This window comes from Tachyglossus aculeatus, chromosome 2, assembly GCF_015852505.1.
Source record: "Tachyglossus aculeatus isolate mTacAcu1 chromosome 2, mTacAcu1.pri, whole genome shotgun sequence".
NCBI classification, from domain to species: Eukaryota; Metazoa; Chordata; class Mammalia; order Monotremata; family Tachyglossidae; genus Tachyglossus; species Tachyglossus aculeatus.
This window is the reverse complement of record NC_052067.1, coordinates 83,667,025-83,685,686: the sequence shown is the minus strand read 5'-3', so window position 1 is coordinate 83,685,686 and position 18,662 is coordinate 83,667,025. Positions and strand designations below refer to the sequence as shown.

At 45.0% G+C, this 18,662-nt stretch overlaps 1 protein-coding gene across 2 annotated transcripts in view; it reads right to left on the bottom strand.

The window, feature by feature from the left end:
* SLC2A12 (solute carrier family 2 member 12) overlaps nt 1-18,662 on the bottom strand; it is a 72,508-nt gene that overhangs the window by 39,596 nt on the left and 14,250 nt on the right. For both annotated transcript variants that reach the window (XM_038741818.1, XM_038741822.1), the window contains exon 2: nt 11,977-13,326. In XM_038741818.1, the coding sequence (XP_038597746.1) occupies nt 11,977-13,326 (1,350 nt within the window). The remainder of the gene's footprint in view (nt 1-11,976; nt 13,327-18,662) is intronic.

Genomic DNA, 18,662 nt, shown 5'->3' with positions numbered 1-18,662 from the left:
AGCACAGAGAAAGCATTCACTAAGTACCATGAATTGATTGATCCCCACTTTTACAGTTGAGAAAACTAATGCACAGAGAAATCAAATGACTTTCCCAAGAACACTCAAGCACGTTTTTCTTATAAATATTACCACCTTCCACTTATCCAGTTTTGTGGACACTCACACTTATGGCTTCTCTGTGAGTCCCATGAGGGACAGGGACTGTGTCCAACCTGATTTGCTTGTAATCACCTAGGTGCTTAATACAGTGCCTGGCACACAGTAGGCGCTTAACAAGTACCATAATTATTGCACCTTCATCAAGTCACTTCACTTCTCTGGGCCACAGTTACCTTTTCTGTAAAATGGGAATTGAGACTGTGAACCCCATGTGTCCTACCTGAGTTGCTTGTATCCACTCCAGCGCTTAGTACAGTAGTGCCTGGTGCATAGTAAGCACTTAAATACCATAATTATTACCAACAGCATGGATAAAGACAACATACAGTGAGAGGGGAGGGAGTTGGGGTGAACCAGAATGAGCTGAAATAATCCAATTTTCTGTTTGCTAAGAGTTCTCTGAAAGGGCTGGAGGAGCAGGAGATTGAAATCATTGGCTAAAATTGGGCTGAGGGTTGATTTTATTATCCACTCTCTCTGGCTCGTATTATCACATATAAGCAGCTTGGGCTAGTGGATAGAGTATGGGCTTGTGAGCCTGAAGGACCTGGATTCTAATCCCAGCTCCACCACTTGTCTGCTGTGTGACCTTGGGCAAGTCACTTCCCTTCCTCTCGGCCTTGGTTACATCATCTGCAAAATGAGGATTAAGACTGTGAGTTCCATGTGGGACAGAGACTGTGTCCAATCACATTTACTTGTATCCCACCCTAGAGCTTAGTGCCGTGCCTGGCACATCGTAAGTGGTTAATAAATACCACAATTATTATTATTATTACTATCAACCTCATCTTCATGATGCAAGTTTGGCAGGCAGGAATCTGGACACCCTTTGGGGTTGCAATTAAGGATGTTGTTTAAAGACTTTGCATGACTTTAATAACATTCACATAAATCTCCCCAGCAGATATGAAATAATAAAACCAATTCCAAGTGATGACACTTCTTTCCCCAGCTTGGTCCTGAAAATACCCAGTGCTTACTTGTCCAACACAACCAAGGTGTAAGCCAGGTAAGCAAACTGATAAGAGTTGGGGACTGGATCTATAGATTGCCTAGGTAATAATCCATTGTGTATCTCTAGAATTACATAATGAGCGTGGGGCATGCAAATCTTTTTAAATGATGATGTTAATGATAAGAAAAAAAGAATGCTGATTCATTCCTTTAACTACCACCACACCCCCACTGGTACAGGTGGTAAATGTGTAATACTTAAAAGGCCAAACAGGTCAGTCAATGGTATTTATTGAACATTTACTGCATGTAGAGCACTGAACTAAGAATTTGGGAGAGTACAATAGAACAATATAACAGATACATTCCCTGCCCACAGCTAGTTTACGATCTAGAGGTCTGCCTTTAACCTGGCAAAATCTTTTACCAGCGGTCTACGGAACTGCCGAAAGAAAGATGGATTTTAAGCTCTCTTTGGGCAGGGACTGTGTCTGTTTATTGTTATTTTGCACTCTTCCAAGCTCTTAGTACAGTGCTCTGCACACATTAAGTGCTCAATAAAAACGACTGAATGAATGGGTCCAAATCTCTTTAGATTTTAGAACACTGAAAATTGAAGGGTTTCTGAGGGTCTTTAAAAACACCCTCTACTCAATACCAAACCTTTTATTCCCATTCAACATATTTGAAAACCCTTGGCACTGATTTGGGAGGTCAATAAATTGGCTGCTGAAAATGTCAAACAGTGAACGGTCCATAAAAATGGAAACAGAGCCGTAGATGAGGAGCTGGTCAGTCCCTGGGGCCCGAGGGTGGCCTGAACATGGACAATGGGCAGCTTTGTGCTTTGGGCTACAGGGCAACAGCCAGCTGGGAGTGCTGTAAGCTCGTTGCGGGCAGGGAATGTGTATGTTTATTGGTATATTGTACTATCCCAAGCCCTCAGTAAGCACTCGATACATATGATTGAATGAATGAATGCCACTTTGGAGAGCCATATGGCTGAGCCAGGCCGCGCCTCCCTCAGCCTCTACCTTGCATTTGGCCTCCAGCGGAGCCAAGCCGGCTTCACCAGTTCCTGAGCTCTGGGAGCCAGATGTGGCAGCAACCCCAAGGTCGTGCCTCTGTGACATGCATCTAGAATGTCAGCTCCTTATGATCAGGAAACAGGTCTACCAACTCTGTTGTACTTTCCCAAACACTCAACACAGTGTTCTGCACACAGTAAGTGCTCGATAAGTACCAGTGATCGACCGATGCGTCATGCTAAATTCAGCCTTCCTCCCATGGGCCCCAACCCCTTGGCCTCTCTCCTTCCCTTCTCAGAACAGTACAGCACCATGTCAGTGCGTGCGTGCGTGTGTGTGTGTGTGATTCTTCTCAGAATAGTCTAGTTTTACCGTGGTTATCGAAGCTATCTTCTTTCCTAAAGAGATACATGGTCTAATAGATAGGGCATGGCCCTGGGAGTCAAAACGACCTGGGTTTTAATCCTGGCTCTGCCACTTGTCTGCTGTGACCTCGAGCGAGTCGCAACTTCTTTGTGCCTCAGTTACTTCATCTTTAAAATGGGGATTTAGACCGTGAGCCCCGTGTGGGACATCGACTGCGTCCAACCTGATTAGCTTGTATCTACCCCAGAACTTGGTACAGTGCCTGGAACATAGTAAGTGCTTTATAGATATCATAAAATAAAAGGGTAGTTGCTATGTCCCTTAATGGGGAAGGTAAAAAACTGACACAATTATCCTTATCTGTCAACAGCAGGAGAGCAGATACCTAAACTAGGAAAAGCTAAGTGAAGGATAAAGATTCTCTTAAGATTCTCTTCCTGTAAGCCAATAAACAGCTCTGTAGGGGCCCCCAACTCTGATCTTCAAAACCAACACCACTAATAATTGAGAAGCAGCGTGGCTCAGTGGAAACAGCATGGGCTTTGGAGTCAGAGGTCCTGGGTTCAAATCCCGGCCCCGCCAATTGTCAGCTGTGGGACTTTGGGCAAGTCACTTCACTTCTCTGGGCCTCAGTTATCTCATCTGTAAAATGGGGATGAAGACTGTGAGCCCCCCATGGGACAACCTGATCACCTTGTAACCTCCCCAGCGCTTAGAACAGTGCTTTGCACATAGTAAGAGCTTATTAAATGCCATCATTATTATTATTGATAATAATTGTATCATTTGTAAAGTTCTTGCTATGTGCACAGCTCTGTATGAAATACTGGAGTAGATACAGTATAAGCAGACTGGACAGAGTCCCTGTCCCACGTGGGGCTCACAATCTAAGAGAGAAGAACAAGTTTTGTATCCCCATTTAACAGATGAGGCAACTGAGGCACAAAGATAGTTAAGGTTCGTGCCCAAAGCCACACACCTCTCCCTTTCCTCCAAAATAACCCCAGGCTCTCAGTCAGGCTTGTGCCTGGAAAACCACAGTTTTTTTTCTTATAGGTTAAAAAAAAAAGATGATGCTGTTACCCCACTCATCAGTCTATGGTGTGCTGGGAAATCAATAATTTAAACAGATTGTATAAGAGTGATTACATCCAGCTGAAAACAATATCTTTGTTCTGATACTAAGTAATCTGGTTAAATATAAGTAGTTTGCCATATTTCTTTGATTTACCTCAAAATAAGATTTCCATCTGAATTCAGTACATTTTCCCCTAAAATACTCCAAAAACCCAGATCTGCACAGACCTTATAGTCTTTAGCCCAGACTTTAATGACACAGGAGGTAAAATGGGGAAGCTTTCTCACTAGAAATGATACATCCCTGGGTACCAGAAGCACCAATCAATCAATCAATCGTATTTATTGAGCGCTTACTGTGTGCAGAGCACTGTACTAAGCGCTTGGGAAGTACAAGTTGGCAACATATACAGACAGTCCCTACCCAACAGTGGGCTCACAGTCTAAAACCAGCAGTTATATTCTACTGGGACAACAGAATTGACTCCCTTTCTTGCCTTTCATTAACTTTTTTTGAATCACTCAACTGCACTTACTGTATGCAGAGTACTTTTCACCCATTACCAGCGAGGTCTGGTCTCTTTCATTAACTGGCCAGTTGAACCAGATCGTGAGGCCCTCAAGGGACAAGGACCATGTCTATTTCCCACCTGTGCATTCTTTTCCAGTGCTTAGTATAGTGCTCTGCCCACACTAAGTCCTTAATATATAGCAAATGCTTTTACTACAATCTCCGCTCAGCAGGATAGAAGGCAACTGGGGAGGATGACTTTTTAAAAACAGGATGAATAAATATGACTGACTTTCACATTTTTTTCCTGACAGACCCAAACTGTTAGAGGGCAGGCACTAGACGGAGGGGGATTGGGGAAGGGAAGGGGACAGCAGCTGCCTCCTTTACAGCAGCCGGCCAGACTCACGACAGACTCCGTAGAAATTATTCTCAGCAGTTGTCAGCCCTGCCCCTAGCCTGCACCTCTCGCCTAGGGCTGGGGTCTTCTTGTCTGTCCCAAGGAACAGCTGGGAAGCAGCTGAGGAAGCCCCTGTGAACGGATATGAGCAGGCCGGGAGGAGGGAAGAGTGGATGGGGTGAGCAACCCTGGGGTAGGGGATGAAGAAAGTGGGTGACTTGGACAGAAACAACTGGCAAGCAAACCTCAGAGAAAGGGGAAGGGCTCCTCCCTGCCAAAGGTGGGTTGGGCATGGGCTTCTCTGGACTGTGGTGTGGATCACCAGGTCCTCAGGGAAACTTGAGGTCCAGAGAGGGCCCACACATACCCACCAGGCCTGAGGCAGGGCTGGACAGTGGGAGAAAGAGCTTTCTCCAGGCACCCGTCATTTTACATGCAGAGGAAGCAGCCCGCATTTACGGAGCTGGCCTACTTTAGCTCGTTTGTGTGGACTGGACGTAAACTCCCCGTGGGTTGGCAACTCTGCAGTTGAGCCAGGTTGTCCCAGAGCTCGAGCTGTGTCCTGGTTGTAAAATACGTGTCTTTAAAAGCTCTGTTTGAACTAGGGACAACCTAGCAGGAATAACGAAGAGCAGAAAAACTGCTCCCTCCGTCATCTGTGCTGTCGTCTTTGTTGTTCAGATGTTCTTTTTTGCTTCAAATTTTTCTTTCATTTTTTAGGGTGTTTGTTATGGGCTTACTATGTGCCAGACACTAAGTGCTGGGGGTAGATACAAGATAATCAGTCTCCAGCCCACATGGGGATCACAGTCTAAGTTGGAGGGAGGAAGATTCGATCCCCATTTTATAGATGAGAAAACTGAGGCACAGAGGAGTTAAGTGACTTGCTCCAGGTCACACGGCAGATAAGTGGAGGAGCTGGGATTAGAACCCAGGCCCATGCTCTCTCCACTAAGCCATGCTGCAGTTTCCTTCCCCACCCCAATAATAATAATAATAATAACAATAATAACAATGGCATTTATTAAGTGCTTACTCTGTGCACTGTTCTAAGCGCTGGGGAGGTTACAAGGTGATCAGGTTGTCCCCCGGGGGGCTCACAGTCTTCATCCCCATTTTACAGATGAGGGAACTGAGGCCCAGAGAAGTGAAGTGACTTGCCCAAAGTCACCCAGCGGACAATTGGCAGAGCCGGGATTTGAACCCATGACCTCTGACTCCAAAGCCCGGGCTCTTTCCACTGAGCCACGTTCTCCAACACTAACCTCTTGGATTAGACTGTGAGTCCCATGTTGGTCAGAGATGGGGTCTGAATTGTTCTTTTCCTTGTACTTCATACACTCGTTCTTCCAGGATGCAGGTTCTCGCTATGCAGAGCTCCTTGAGGGCAGGGAACAATATACACTGTTACATTGTACTCTCCCAAGTACTTAGTACAGAGCTCTGCACGCAGTAAGTGCTCAATAAGTACGACTGACTGACTGATTGAACTCCACTGGAGAACTAGGGAGCATTTTTTGGACAATGTGCAGCTCTGTGAGTAGAAAAAATGTGACGCAATATGGGAAGAACTGGTTGGGCTTGTGATGCCAAACAAGGCGTACATGTCACAGTGAACACCTTTCTTAATGAGGGGCTCATCAGCAACGTACTCAGAGTACCCGAGAAGCAGCGCGGCTTAGTGGAAAGAGCCCGTGCTTGGGAGTCGGAGGTTGTGGGTTCTAATCCTGTCTCCATCTCTTGTCAGCTCTGTGACTTTGGGCAAGTCAGTTAACTTCTCTGTGCCTCAGTTCCCTCATCTGTAAAATGGGGATTAAGACTGTGAGCCCTATGTGTGACTACCTGATTACCTTGTAGCTACCCCAGTGTTTAGAACAGTGCTTGGCACAGAGTAAGCGCTTAACAAATACCATCATTATTATTATTCTTAATAAACACTAATGGCACTCACATATATCGACCCCACTGTGGCCAACTAGAAATAACAGGGAGACTTAACGTGCTTTACGCTGGTTACGCAGTGTAACATAATGATATCCTAAAGGAACTTCTATGGAAATCCGAAGCCAGGGGATTCCACCATTCCCACCCTTCTCCAGAGTTGCTGCTGTTGCCCTCCCAAAATCATTCTAACGATATCAGACGTAGAGGAACCCAAGGCCCTATAGGCACTAGACAGGGATAGTCCAGCTGAAAATTATAGAGTCTGGTACCACACCAGAGGAATGACCATCCTGAACATAATCCCTGGATTATAGGAGAACTGAGTGCACAGCGGTTTGCAAAAGTGTTTAAATGTAGCAGTAATATACTGAATCCTGGAGTCCCAAAAGAGTTAATACCTTCCACCCCCAGCCCCCAACCAGGGTATAAATTGCAGGCCAGTTTGGTCCAGAAAGCTCCAGCCTCCCAGCGTGACTCAGGGCTCCCCAGGGACTCCTTTGGCTCCAAGCCCAGAGCTCCAGGCCCCCTTTCTGTTGCTGGATGCTTTGGGAGCAGTGATTTGTAAAAGGAAATGATTCACCGTGAATTAACGTTACCTCTGGTGCTTGAAAGGCCCTCTCTCCACTGCAGACTCTCCCGTCTCCATCTCCTCGCTCACACTCTTCCCCTGGCTTGGGGTTCCCTCCGTCCTCACATCAGACAGAGCACAGCTCTTTCCCTATATTTAAATCCCTCCTAACCACCACCCCACTTTACTACTAGCCTTTTCTGATTAAACTCCTAGTCTCTGAGCCTAATAATTATTCCATCAGCCAACTCTAGCATTTATGAACTTATTTAGATCTAGCCTCAGTACTTACACATATATGTACTCCTGTGTGTATATATATGCAAATATATATGTATAATAATAAAAATAGTATTTGTTACACTTACTATGTGCCAGGCACTGTACTAAGCGCTAGGGTGGATACAAGCAAAGTGAGTCAGACATATTTCCTGTCCCATGTGGGGTTCACCATCTCAATCCCCATTTTACAGATGAGGGAACTGAGGCACAGAGAAGTGAAGTGACTTGCCCAAGGTCACACAGCAGACAAGTGGCAGAGCCAGGATTAAAACCCAAGACCACCTGACTCCCAGGCTTGTGTTCTATCCATTGTGCCACGCTGCTTCTTATTAAAGCTCGTTCTTGAGACTGTTAGCTCTTTATGGGCAGGGAATGTGTCTGTTTATTGTTGTATTGTGCTCTCTCAAGTGCTTAGTACAGTGCTCTGCACACAGTAAGCACTCAATGAATACAATTGAATGAATGAATGAATGATTGCATAAGTATTTATAAATATGTAAACACACATGTATTGTACTCATTTATTTTGACCTCACTAGTAAATATTTTTTGTTTGTCTTCCTTTAGACTGTAAGTTTGTTGTGGGCATGGAACACATCTACCAACTCTGTTATTCTGTACTCTCCCAAGAGCTTAATACACTGTTCTGCACACAGGCTCAGTAAGTACAATTGACAGATTACTAGGAAAGCAGCATGGCCTAGTGGAAAGAGCGTGGGCCTGGGAGCAGAGGACCTGGGTTCTAATCCCTGCTCTGCTATGTAACAGCTGTGTGACCTTGGGCAAGTCACTTAACTTTCTGTGCCTCAGTTCCCTCATCTGCAAAATGGGGATTCAATACCTGTTCTCCCTCCTACTTAGACTGTGAGCCCCATATGGGACTTGAATATCTTGTATATATCCCATTGTTTAGAACAGTGCCTGGCACATAGTAAAAGCTTATCAAATTCAATAATTCATTTTTATTTTATTTCTAAGTTTCCTTATCTATAAAATGTTATCTGTTCTCTCTCCTATTTAGAATGTGTGCCAGATGAGGGACAGGGACTGTGTCCAACCTGATTATCTTTGTATTGACCTTAGCACTCAGTACAGTGCTTGGCATATAGTAAGCACCTAACTATAGCCATTTAATAAGCCAATAATGGGGGTTCAATAAATCCTGCTACTACTGCAGATGGGCAAGTGAGTGAAAGGAGGTTCAGTGACTTGTTTTACGGCTATAGTACTTTCTCTAAGAACTCTCCTCGTGTCACCAGTTGAAAAAGTTTGGAGTTTGTCTTTAGTGAGTTCCATCGATCACTAGGTTTTCCCTTTAGAGATCTAAAACTTGAGATTTTTAACTAGGAAGATTTCTACTACTTTTTCATCCTCCTTACTTTGGTTCCCTGCTCCCTGGATTCATATTGTTGTTTGACTTTTCAACAGGATCAAAAGGACCGGGAAATGATTTTTCAGGACTGAGCACAAAAACAAAGTTGCTGACATGAAACCACGTGGACGGTACTTCAAGCAAGACCTGAACTGTACCAAACGAAGGGCACTGACTGTACTTAGTAAGATCTCTCAGCAACACTGTGGAAGGCAGCATACACTCAAGATAATGCTCAGTCACTGCCTTTGTGATGGGCTCTTAGTGGTTTTTCTAAAGGACAAAGAAAATGGCCGCTCACATTTCACTAACAAAGCAGCGAGGTAAGCCACATCTTGGGCACACAGAAAGACAGGGTGCTATTAATGGCACAAAACTTGCCATGTAATTCTACAAGTGTTACAATGGCCCACATTCTGGTGGCAGGGCCCTAGGAAAACACACAGACATTCATTGTGATTCCAAAACCTCACAAGCAAATCCTGTACGGAAAGACACCTCCATGTGGACTTCACATACCCCCCAAAACCTCCATTTTTTGCACCTCCAAGACCTCTCATCGTACCAGCTCAGTGACAACTAGGTGTATTTGCTAGCTGCCACTAGCCAATACAACATAAATGGTTCTGACCTTGGGGACTGCTTGTTCCAGGTAAGCCTTTCTGCATTTTTCTTTTCTTTACCACCCTGTCTTTCTTTTTTCTGCTGTCCCCCACTCACCCCACCCTCCTTTAAACTTGTAAGACAACAGCTATACAGGTTCTGCCCACACCTGTGGATTTTAGGCCCCCCAAAGTTGCCCCAGAGTGTGGGGATATAGAATGGGGACACCCAGTGGGACCACTTAAGGCTATCGGGTACACATAGTAAGCGCTTAATACCATCACTATTATTATACAATGCCCAGCTAGCCTGAAAGAATGATAAAATACAATTTTACGAGTTTTCGAAATAACCTTAGCAGCCCTTCACTGATATGCCCTCCAGCTGAATAAAGCAGAGACAACAAACAGCAAATCATTAGGCTTTAAAAAGCCCAATGCTACTCTGCCTGTCCTTGTTCCTCCCAACACAATACCTCTTGAGGACTTCCTATGAGCAGAGAAGTTTACTCAGTGCAGACCCAGTTCAGAACACACCCTCTTTAGACCGAGAGCACACCGTGGGCAGGGAATGTGCCCGCTTACTGTTATACTGTACTCTTCCAAACGCTTAGTATAGTGCTCTTCTCTGCACACAGTTAGTGCTCAATAAATACGATTGAATGAATGATTGAATAAAGGATAGAGAGCAGCAGCAGAGTTTGGAGATGTCCATCAATGGGCAGGGATAAGTTGAAGAGTTAGTGTCTGAAGGAGTTGAAATGGATCCTTGAATATCGACTAAAGGAGCCCTGGTTTGGGGCCACCAGCCATTTCATCATTTTCCTCTTTTTTTTCTTTTAATGGTATTTGTTAATACTTACTATGTTCCAGGAATCGTACTAAGCATTGAGGTATAGATACCAGATAATCAGACTGGATATAATTCATGTTTCACATAGGGCTCACAGTCTCAATCCCCATTTTACAGATGAGGTAACAGGCACTAGACAATACTGCTTCTCTGAAACCAGCCTCTTTAGATGTACACTAAATAGAAGGCTGGCTCTGGAGGTTTTTTGCGGGGGGAGAGGAGGTGGCAGGGAATGGGTAGGAAAGACAGCAGCTAAAGAGACCATCCATGTAGTTGGTAGATCAACCAACAAGATGGTTGATGTAGCTTAATGAAATGGATCTTTGATCTTGCTTAGCAGCCCGATCAGGGTAAAATGGACAAAAACAGCAACTGATTGTTTAGAAGTTATTTGCACTGTGCTGATCTGGAATGATGTAGCTCCATTCCCTCCGGGGAATTGATTGGAATGAACTGTGGGCCTTCGAGGTTACCCTAGCAAGCAAAGTATCCCTTAAATAAATACTGCATTTTTCCCTTTAGTGTTTACCCAGGGAAACCATGGCAGTATCACCCCTGAGATCTGACAGACTCAGCTGATTTCCAAGCACTATTGGAAATGGTAGGGGGCACCCCAAGTCTTTCGTAAATAATGTTTTGGAGTAGGCTTGTTATGAGACCTGTTGGAAAAATCAGCTCCCAGGGAGGTGTGGGGGGAGTGGCAGGCAAGAGAACACAGATAACCAACCATTTATAGTTGCTAGGAGGAAAGATAAATCCATCTAGTCCAATCCCCGCTGGGGAGTTGTGCTTGAAGTGAAGGATTCAGGTGGGCTTGACAACATGGATAACCAACCCCTTTTAGTTGCTGGGAGGAATGATAAATCCATCTAGTCTAATCCCTGCTGGGGAGTCACTCTGTCAGTTGTAATTATTGAACACTTACCCTGTGCAGAACACTGTACTGACCATTTGGGAGAGTACAGTGTAACAATATAACAGACAAATTCCCTGGACCTTATAGTCCAGAGACGGAGACAAACGTTAACATACATTACAGATATGCACTAAGTGCTGTGTTATGCTTGGAGTGAGGGGCTACCAATCAGTAGCTTTTTCATTAAAAGCAAATTTGTCATGTTCTTTCTGCTTAATAAACAACTGATCAGTCAATGGTATTTACTGAGTGGTTGCTGAGTGTAAAGCCCTGTACTAACCCCTTGGGAGAACCCAGTAAGAGGTGAGATATAGTGAGACTTGGCAGTGAAATGGTTTGCCCCTTTTTCAAGTGGGCAGTCAAGATTTACCCATCTATTTAGTCCCCATCCAAAGAAGTTAAATAAATAAAACAAGATGAGGATCTGGATAAGACTTTTAAGATACTGAATCAACTCCATTCAGAGCAGTGAGTCAAGGGTTATTATAAGGGTTTGGTTAGACGGGTGTAAGAATAAAGTATAGTGTATTCTCCACACCACAATGAAATGAATCAGAAATAATAGTAGCAGTATCCCCAGAGCCTAGAAGCAGTGTTGTCTAGTGGGAAGAGCAAAGTACTGGGAGTCAGAAATCCTGGGCTTTAAACCTGGCTCCACCAGTTGCTTGAATCTCTCAAAATCTCTGGGCCTCAGTCTCCTCATCTGTAAAATGGAGATTAGTACTCATCCCTCCCCTTTAGACCGTGATCCCTGTATGGGACAGGGACCATATCCAATCCAATTGCATTGCATCTACTCAAGTGCTTGGCACAACAGTATATACTTAATAAATATCACAGTATTCCCAAGCAGGTAAGCTCTTTTCATTTGCAGAAGTTTCCATTCGAGCCAAAAAATTGAATTTCTAAAGCATGTAAGGGGGAAAAAAAGTACTTACTTGGTCCAAGACCTATGGAAAAAGCAGCAACATACACCAGTAAGCTGGCCAAAGACAACCACTTCAGAACAGGCGGGACTTCTCCTCTATCTGTTCCCACATGATGTTCTGTTTGGCTTCTTCCAGAGACTTGAGCATTTGGCAGAACTGCCGAGTTCAGTCTTTCAGCATCAGAGATGTCATTCCTCAGCGGCTTAGGGGAAGTCTTCCTGAAGAAAGCCAACCTCACCACCTGCTCCCTGAGGCTATCGTTACTAACTGACAGGTTTCCCTGCCTATAAAAAGCAGAGTCTTCCAGAGATTGGTTGAGAGGACTGTGACTGGTGCAGATATTAGTAAAGTTCACGTGAATGTTGAGGTTCACAAGGCCCATGGTCACCAGGGATATAGCCATCAACGAAGATCCGACGCACAGGAAGGTTTTGCTCCCAACCTGATCCACGAAGAGGGTCGCTGGGATGGTACTGATGACTTTGACCACCCCCACTCCCGTGGAGGCCAAGCTGGCTGCCTCGTTGCTCTGAAATCCTACCGATTTCAACACCGTGGATGCATAGAACAAGATGTTTGGCTGGCCGGTGATTTGCACAAAAAATACCAACACCAGGCCTATCAGCATCCGGGTCCTCATGTTGTCCTTGGGGCGAAAGAGATCCCAGAAACTATACTGGTGCTCGTCCTTCAGGGATGATTTGATCGCTGTGAGTTCTTCGGTAGTGTCCGAGACTGTCCTCAGCTTCCCAAGCACCTTGCTGGCAGCGTCATCGTGACCTTTCATCACCAGAAACCGAGGGCTTGGGGGAAGGAAATACATAGCGATCGCTTGCAGAACCCCTAGTGGAACCACAAGACCAAACATGTACTTCCAACCGTGGGCAACACTGGCAAACGCGTAATTTGAAATGTAGGCAAGAAGGATGCCGATCACAATCATCAATTCATTCAAGGACACCAGGAGGCCTCTTCTATGCGCGGGAGCAATCTCGGCAATGTAGACGCACGTGGCGATTGAAGAGAGCGATATGGACACCCCTATGGCGATCCGCCCCACAATGAGAACTGTATAGGAGATACTGAGTATCAAAACTGTACTCCCCAGCACCAGTAAGCAAGATGACACGATAATAGCAGTTCTTCTTCCATATCTGTCTATCAGGAATCCTCCGCTAAGGGATGCTAGTAGAGCGCCAATGAGAAGAGAGCTCACCACCATTTCCTGCTCCTGGCAGGAGAGGGCTAATAGCCCACTTAATTGCAGAAGAGCCCCAGAGATGAGTCCTAGTTCATAACCCACCAGCAGTCCACTGACAGCAGCAGTAATGGATGAAAGGAAAGCAAACATGCCGCATCCTAAAAGGAGGAAAAATAGAGATGTCAGTCCTTCGGTTATCATCATCATCATCAATCATATTTATTGAGCACTTACTGTGTGCAGAGCACTGGACTAAGCGCTTGGGAAGTACAAATTGGCAACATATAGAGACAGTCCCTACCCAACTGGGGGCTCACAGTCTGAAAGGGAGACAGAGAACAAAACCAAACATACTAACAAAATAAAATAAATAGAATAGATATGTACAAGTAAAATAAATAAATAGAGTAATAAATATGTACAAACATATATACATATATACAGGTGCTGTGGGGAAGGGAAGGAGGTAAGATGGCGGGATGGAGGGGGAGCGAGGGGGAGAGGAAGGAAGGGGCTCAGTCTGGGAAGGCCTCCTGGAGGAGGTGAGCTCTCAGTAGGGCCTTGAAGGGAGGAAGAGAGCTAGCTTGGCGGATGGGCAGAGGGAGGGCATTCCAGGCTTGGGGGATGACGTGGGCAGGGGGTCGATGGCGGGACAGGCAAGAACGAGGTACGGTGAGGAGATTAGCGGCGGAGGAGCGGAGGGTGCGGGGTGGGCTGTAGAAGGAGAGAAGGGGTTTCTGCTCTGTATTTAAATTCCCAAACTAAGCCTTAACACTGCATTATGATGAGGTGACCTAAAGTACCCAGGACTGAATGCAACACTGTAGACAAGAGATCACTGAAGTTTAGAAATAATTTGGTGTGGGGTTGGGGAAGGATGTGAATGGGAAATGGGGGAGGGAGAAACAGAAAGCATTCATTCATTCATTGTCGTATTTATTACTTACTCTGTGCGCAGCACTGTACTAAGCACTTGGAAAGTGCAATACAGCAATAGAGACAATCCCTGCCCACAATGGGCTCACAGTCTAGGTGGGGGAGACAGACATCAATACAAGTAAACAGGCATCAAAACAAATACACAGAACTATAGATGCATATATACATAATTGCTGTGGGACGGGGCTGGGGGAGAACAAAGCGAACGAGTCCCAGTGAGGCGGGAGTGGAAGCTGAGGAAAAGAGGGACTTAGTCTGGGAAGGCCTCCTGGAGGCTTTGAAGATGGGAAGAGTGTCTGGCAGATTTGAGGAGAGGGTGGTGAGATAGGCAAGACCAAGGCACACTGAAAAAGTTAGCATGAACAGGAAGGGATGGAGGAAAAGAAGGCTGAGGGAGAGAACATTTCAGGCTTTTAAATAACAAAGGCAATTGAAAAGTCCCTTACTCAAAGGGAAGCAGCATGGCCTTAATGGAAAAAGCTTGGGGTTTAGGGGACTGGGGTTCTAATCCTGCCTCTCCCACGTACCTGCTGTTTGAACTTGGACACATCACTTAACTTCTCTGGGCCTCAGGTTCCTCATATGTAAGGGGATTCAATACCTGTTCTCCCTCCTACTAAGACTGTGAGACCCATGTTAGACGGACTGTGTCCGACCTGATTATCTTATATCACCCCAGTGCTCAGCATGTGCTTGGCGCATAGCCCTTACCAAATATCAGTCAACCAGTGGTGTTTATTGAGCGCTTACTGCACTGTACTAAGTACTTGGGAAAGTATGATATAATAGAGTTGGTACAATTTAGGGGCAATAGAACCAAGTGAACATTTCCAAGGTACGGGAGCCTTACCCTTCTTCAGGAGTAGAAGAATGGTCAACCACATCTCAACCAAAACTAGTGTGAACATTGAACTACTTAGGATGAGGGAAGATAGAGAGGGTCCAGCCCCTCAAGCATGAGGATCATCATCATCATCAATCGCATTTATTGAGCGCTTACTATGTGCAGAGCACTGTACTAAGCGCTTGGGAAGTACAAATTGGCAACATATAGAGACAGTCCCTACCCAACAGTGGGCTCACAGTCTAAAAGGGGGGAGGATGCGCATAATAAAGTTCCTGGACCATACCTAAAAGTCTCACCTAATATTCAAATCAAGCATATCACAAATTGAGAAAACTCCAGTTACTTTCTCCCATCTTTTCCCTTATTCCATTATTAGTTCCTGAAATTCCAGAACTCAGTGCTTGGCTGGCTCTGGCTCGAACTGGAGCCCAAAGGATTTAAAAACAAGGCACTCAAGGCCACTCATCCTGCCCCTAGCACAGATAGCTCATGGTCAACAGCATCAGTTTCAAATTTGTACAATTAAACATGTTCTGGGCTTGCATGCATGTACACAGACACCCACACATAGACATTCATTCATTCGATCTTATTTATTGAGCACTTACTGTGTGCAGAGCACTGTACTAAGTGCTCGGGAAGTACAAGTTGGCAACATTCAGAGACGGTCCCTACCCAACAACGAGCGCACAGTCTAGAAGGGGGAGACAGACAACAAAACATGTAGACAGGTGTCAAAATCGTCAGAACAAATAGAATTATAGCTATATGCACATCATTAACAAAATAAATAGAATAGTAAATATGCACAAGTCAAATAAATAGAGTAATAAATCTGTACAAATACAAGTGCGATGGGGAGGGGAAGGAGGTAGGGTGTGGGGGATGGGGAGGAGGAGACTAAAAGGGGGCTCAATCTGGGAAGGCCTCCTGGAGGAGGTGAGCTCTCTGTAGGGCTCTGAAGGGGCCTACAAAGCCCCTTCAAAGCTTTGTAGGTGCTGGGGGTCGACAGCGGGACAGGCGAGAATGAGGCACAGTGAGGAGGTTAGAGGCAGAGAAGCAGAGGGTGCGGGCTGGGCTCGAGAAGGAAAGAAGGGAGGTGAGGTAGGAGGGGGCGAGGTGATGGACAGCCTTGAAGCCGAGAGTGAGGAGGTTTTGCTTGATTCACAGGTTGACAGGCAGCCACTAAGATTTTTGAGGAGGGGAGTGACATGCCCAGAGCGTTTCTGTACAAAGATAATCCGGGCAGCAGAGTGAAGTATAGACTGAAGCGGGGAGAGACAGGAGCATGGGAGATCAGAGAGGAGGCTGATGCAGTAATCCAGTTGGGATAGGATGAGAGATTGAACCAGCAAGGTAGCAGTATGGATGGAGAGGAAAGGGCAGATCCTGGTGATGTGGTGGAGGTGAGACATGTAACAAACACTCTTCTGGAATGTGATTCAGGCCACAGCATTTATTATTTGCTGGACAACTCAACCGAGGAATCCAGTGCAAGTCTCTGAGAAGAGATCCCAGATGCCAAAAGGTGGCTTCGTCAAAGATGTGGACTCTGGGGCAGCTGCACCTAGCTTGGCTCTTATAGCAGATCTCAATACCAAGCTCGGAGCTTTAGTACAAAATAAGAATGAAATGTAGCCCCTGTCTCTCAAGGAGCTTACGGTTTAATGAAGACAAGACAAACAGGCAAGCAAATAATCCTAACTGGAATCTTGCAGATTGTGGTGGAAACCACATAAGAAAATATGTTTTGGGAGGAGCTTTATAAGTCGACGAAGTACTAGGAAGTTTCTTCCATTGAAAATTTAAGCTCCTTGAGGGCAGGGAACACCGTGCGTCTGTTGTTCTTTCCCAAGCACTTAAAAAAGGGCTTTGCACTGGTGCATAATGAATACCACTGATTAACTAAATTTAATCTTATTACCATCTAAATTTATTAAAATTTTACCACGAGAAGCATGACCTAATGGAAAGAGCATGGGCCTGGGAGTAGTGGACCTACTTTCTGAAAGAATGCTCTGGCATGAATCAGAGGCTTCTGTAATAATTGTGGTATTTGTTAAGCACTTACTATGTGCCAGGAACTATACTAAGTGTAGGGGTAGATACGAAATAATCAGGTCCCACATGGAGCTCACAGTTTGTGGGCGGGAGAACAAGTATTAAATCCCCATTCTTCAGATGAGGGAATGGAGGCACAGAGAAGATGATAATACTAATAATGGTTTTTGCTAAGTGCTTACTATGTGCCAAATACTGTTCTAAGCGCTAGGGTAGATACAAGGTTGTCCCATGTGGGGCATACAATCTTAATCCCCATTTTACAGATGAGGTAACTGAGGTACAGAGGAGTTAAGTTACTTACTCAAAGTCACACAGCTGACAAGTGATGGAGCTGGGATTAGAACCCAAAACATCTGACTCCTAAGGCCATGCTCTTTCCACTAAGCCACGCTGCTTCAGTTGACTTGGCCAAGGTCACGCAGCAGAGTTGGTGGAGTCTGGATTAGATCCCAGGAGCTTTGATGCCCAGGCCCATGTTCTTTCCATTAGACTACACTTCTTCTTGGGCTCTGATTCCTCAGGGGCACGCACAACAAAAAAAGCCAACCCAAACTAGCGTAAACATTCCTCGGTTGTTCCAACATTACTCTGAACAATACATGCTTTGTCTTTTTACCATAGCTTGTCAGAACAAACACTTCATGAAACATTTAGTCCTTCAGTACATACACCAGCTGTCTTAGCCTCCCTCTTCCACTTTAACTGCCTGTTTCAGCACTGTGCATCATCTATCATCATCCATCGTATTTATTGAGCACTTACTATGTGCAGAGCACTGTACTAAGTGCTTGGGAAGTACAAATTGGCAACATATAGAGACAGTCCCTACCCAACAGTGGGCTCACAGTCTAAAAGGGGAGTGCACCCTGTTGATATGCAATAATGATAGTACTAGTTGACTGATCAATTCCAGTTTTGAAACTAGAGAAAAGACTCTTCTCATTGAACAACCCCAAATCATTTTCCTTAATTCAGAGTGAAAAATATCAAAAAAACTGTCAAGTTTAAGGATAAGCTCTTAAACTCCCCCATCTTTGCTAATTCTAACCAGTATTTTGATCATTGGACAGCTTTTACAGCTTATGTTACTATTCTTGATCTAAGTTCATTGTGGGCAGGAACCACACCTACCGACTCTGTTGACTGTACCCTTCCAAGCGCTTAGTACAGTGCTCTGCACACAGTAAGCACTCAGCAAATACCACTGATGATGATTATTCTTGGAGAGGTGGTGTGAATTTAGTAATAGCTCTTCAACTCTCCATTCTCTGCTAAATCTAACCAATATTTGGGCCGCTGAAAACCTATTGCCTCACTTCACTGAACTACACATTTTTAAGTGTTCCAAGAATTTGGCATTATAGACTTTTGAACTTCAGTATTATAAGACACATAATATTTATATGAAGCAGTGCCACAAGTTTTATCTTCATGGCACACAGCTCGGCCTAGTGGGCAAAGCACGGGCCTGGGAGCCAGTGGACCTGGGTTCTAATCTTGGCTCCACTTGTGTCTGCTGTGTGACCTTAGAAAAGATACTTAACTTCTCTGGGCCTCAGTTACCTTATCTGTAAAATGGGGATTAAGACTGTGAATGCTATGTGGGACAGGGACTATATCCAACCCAACTATCTTGTATTTATC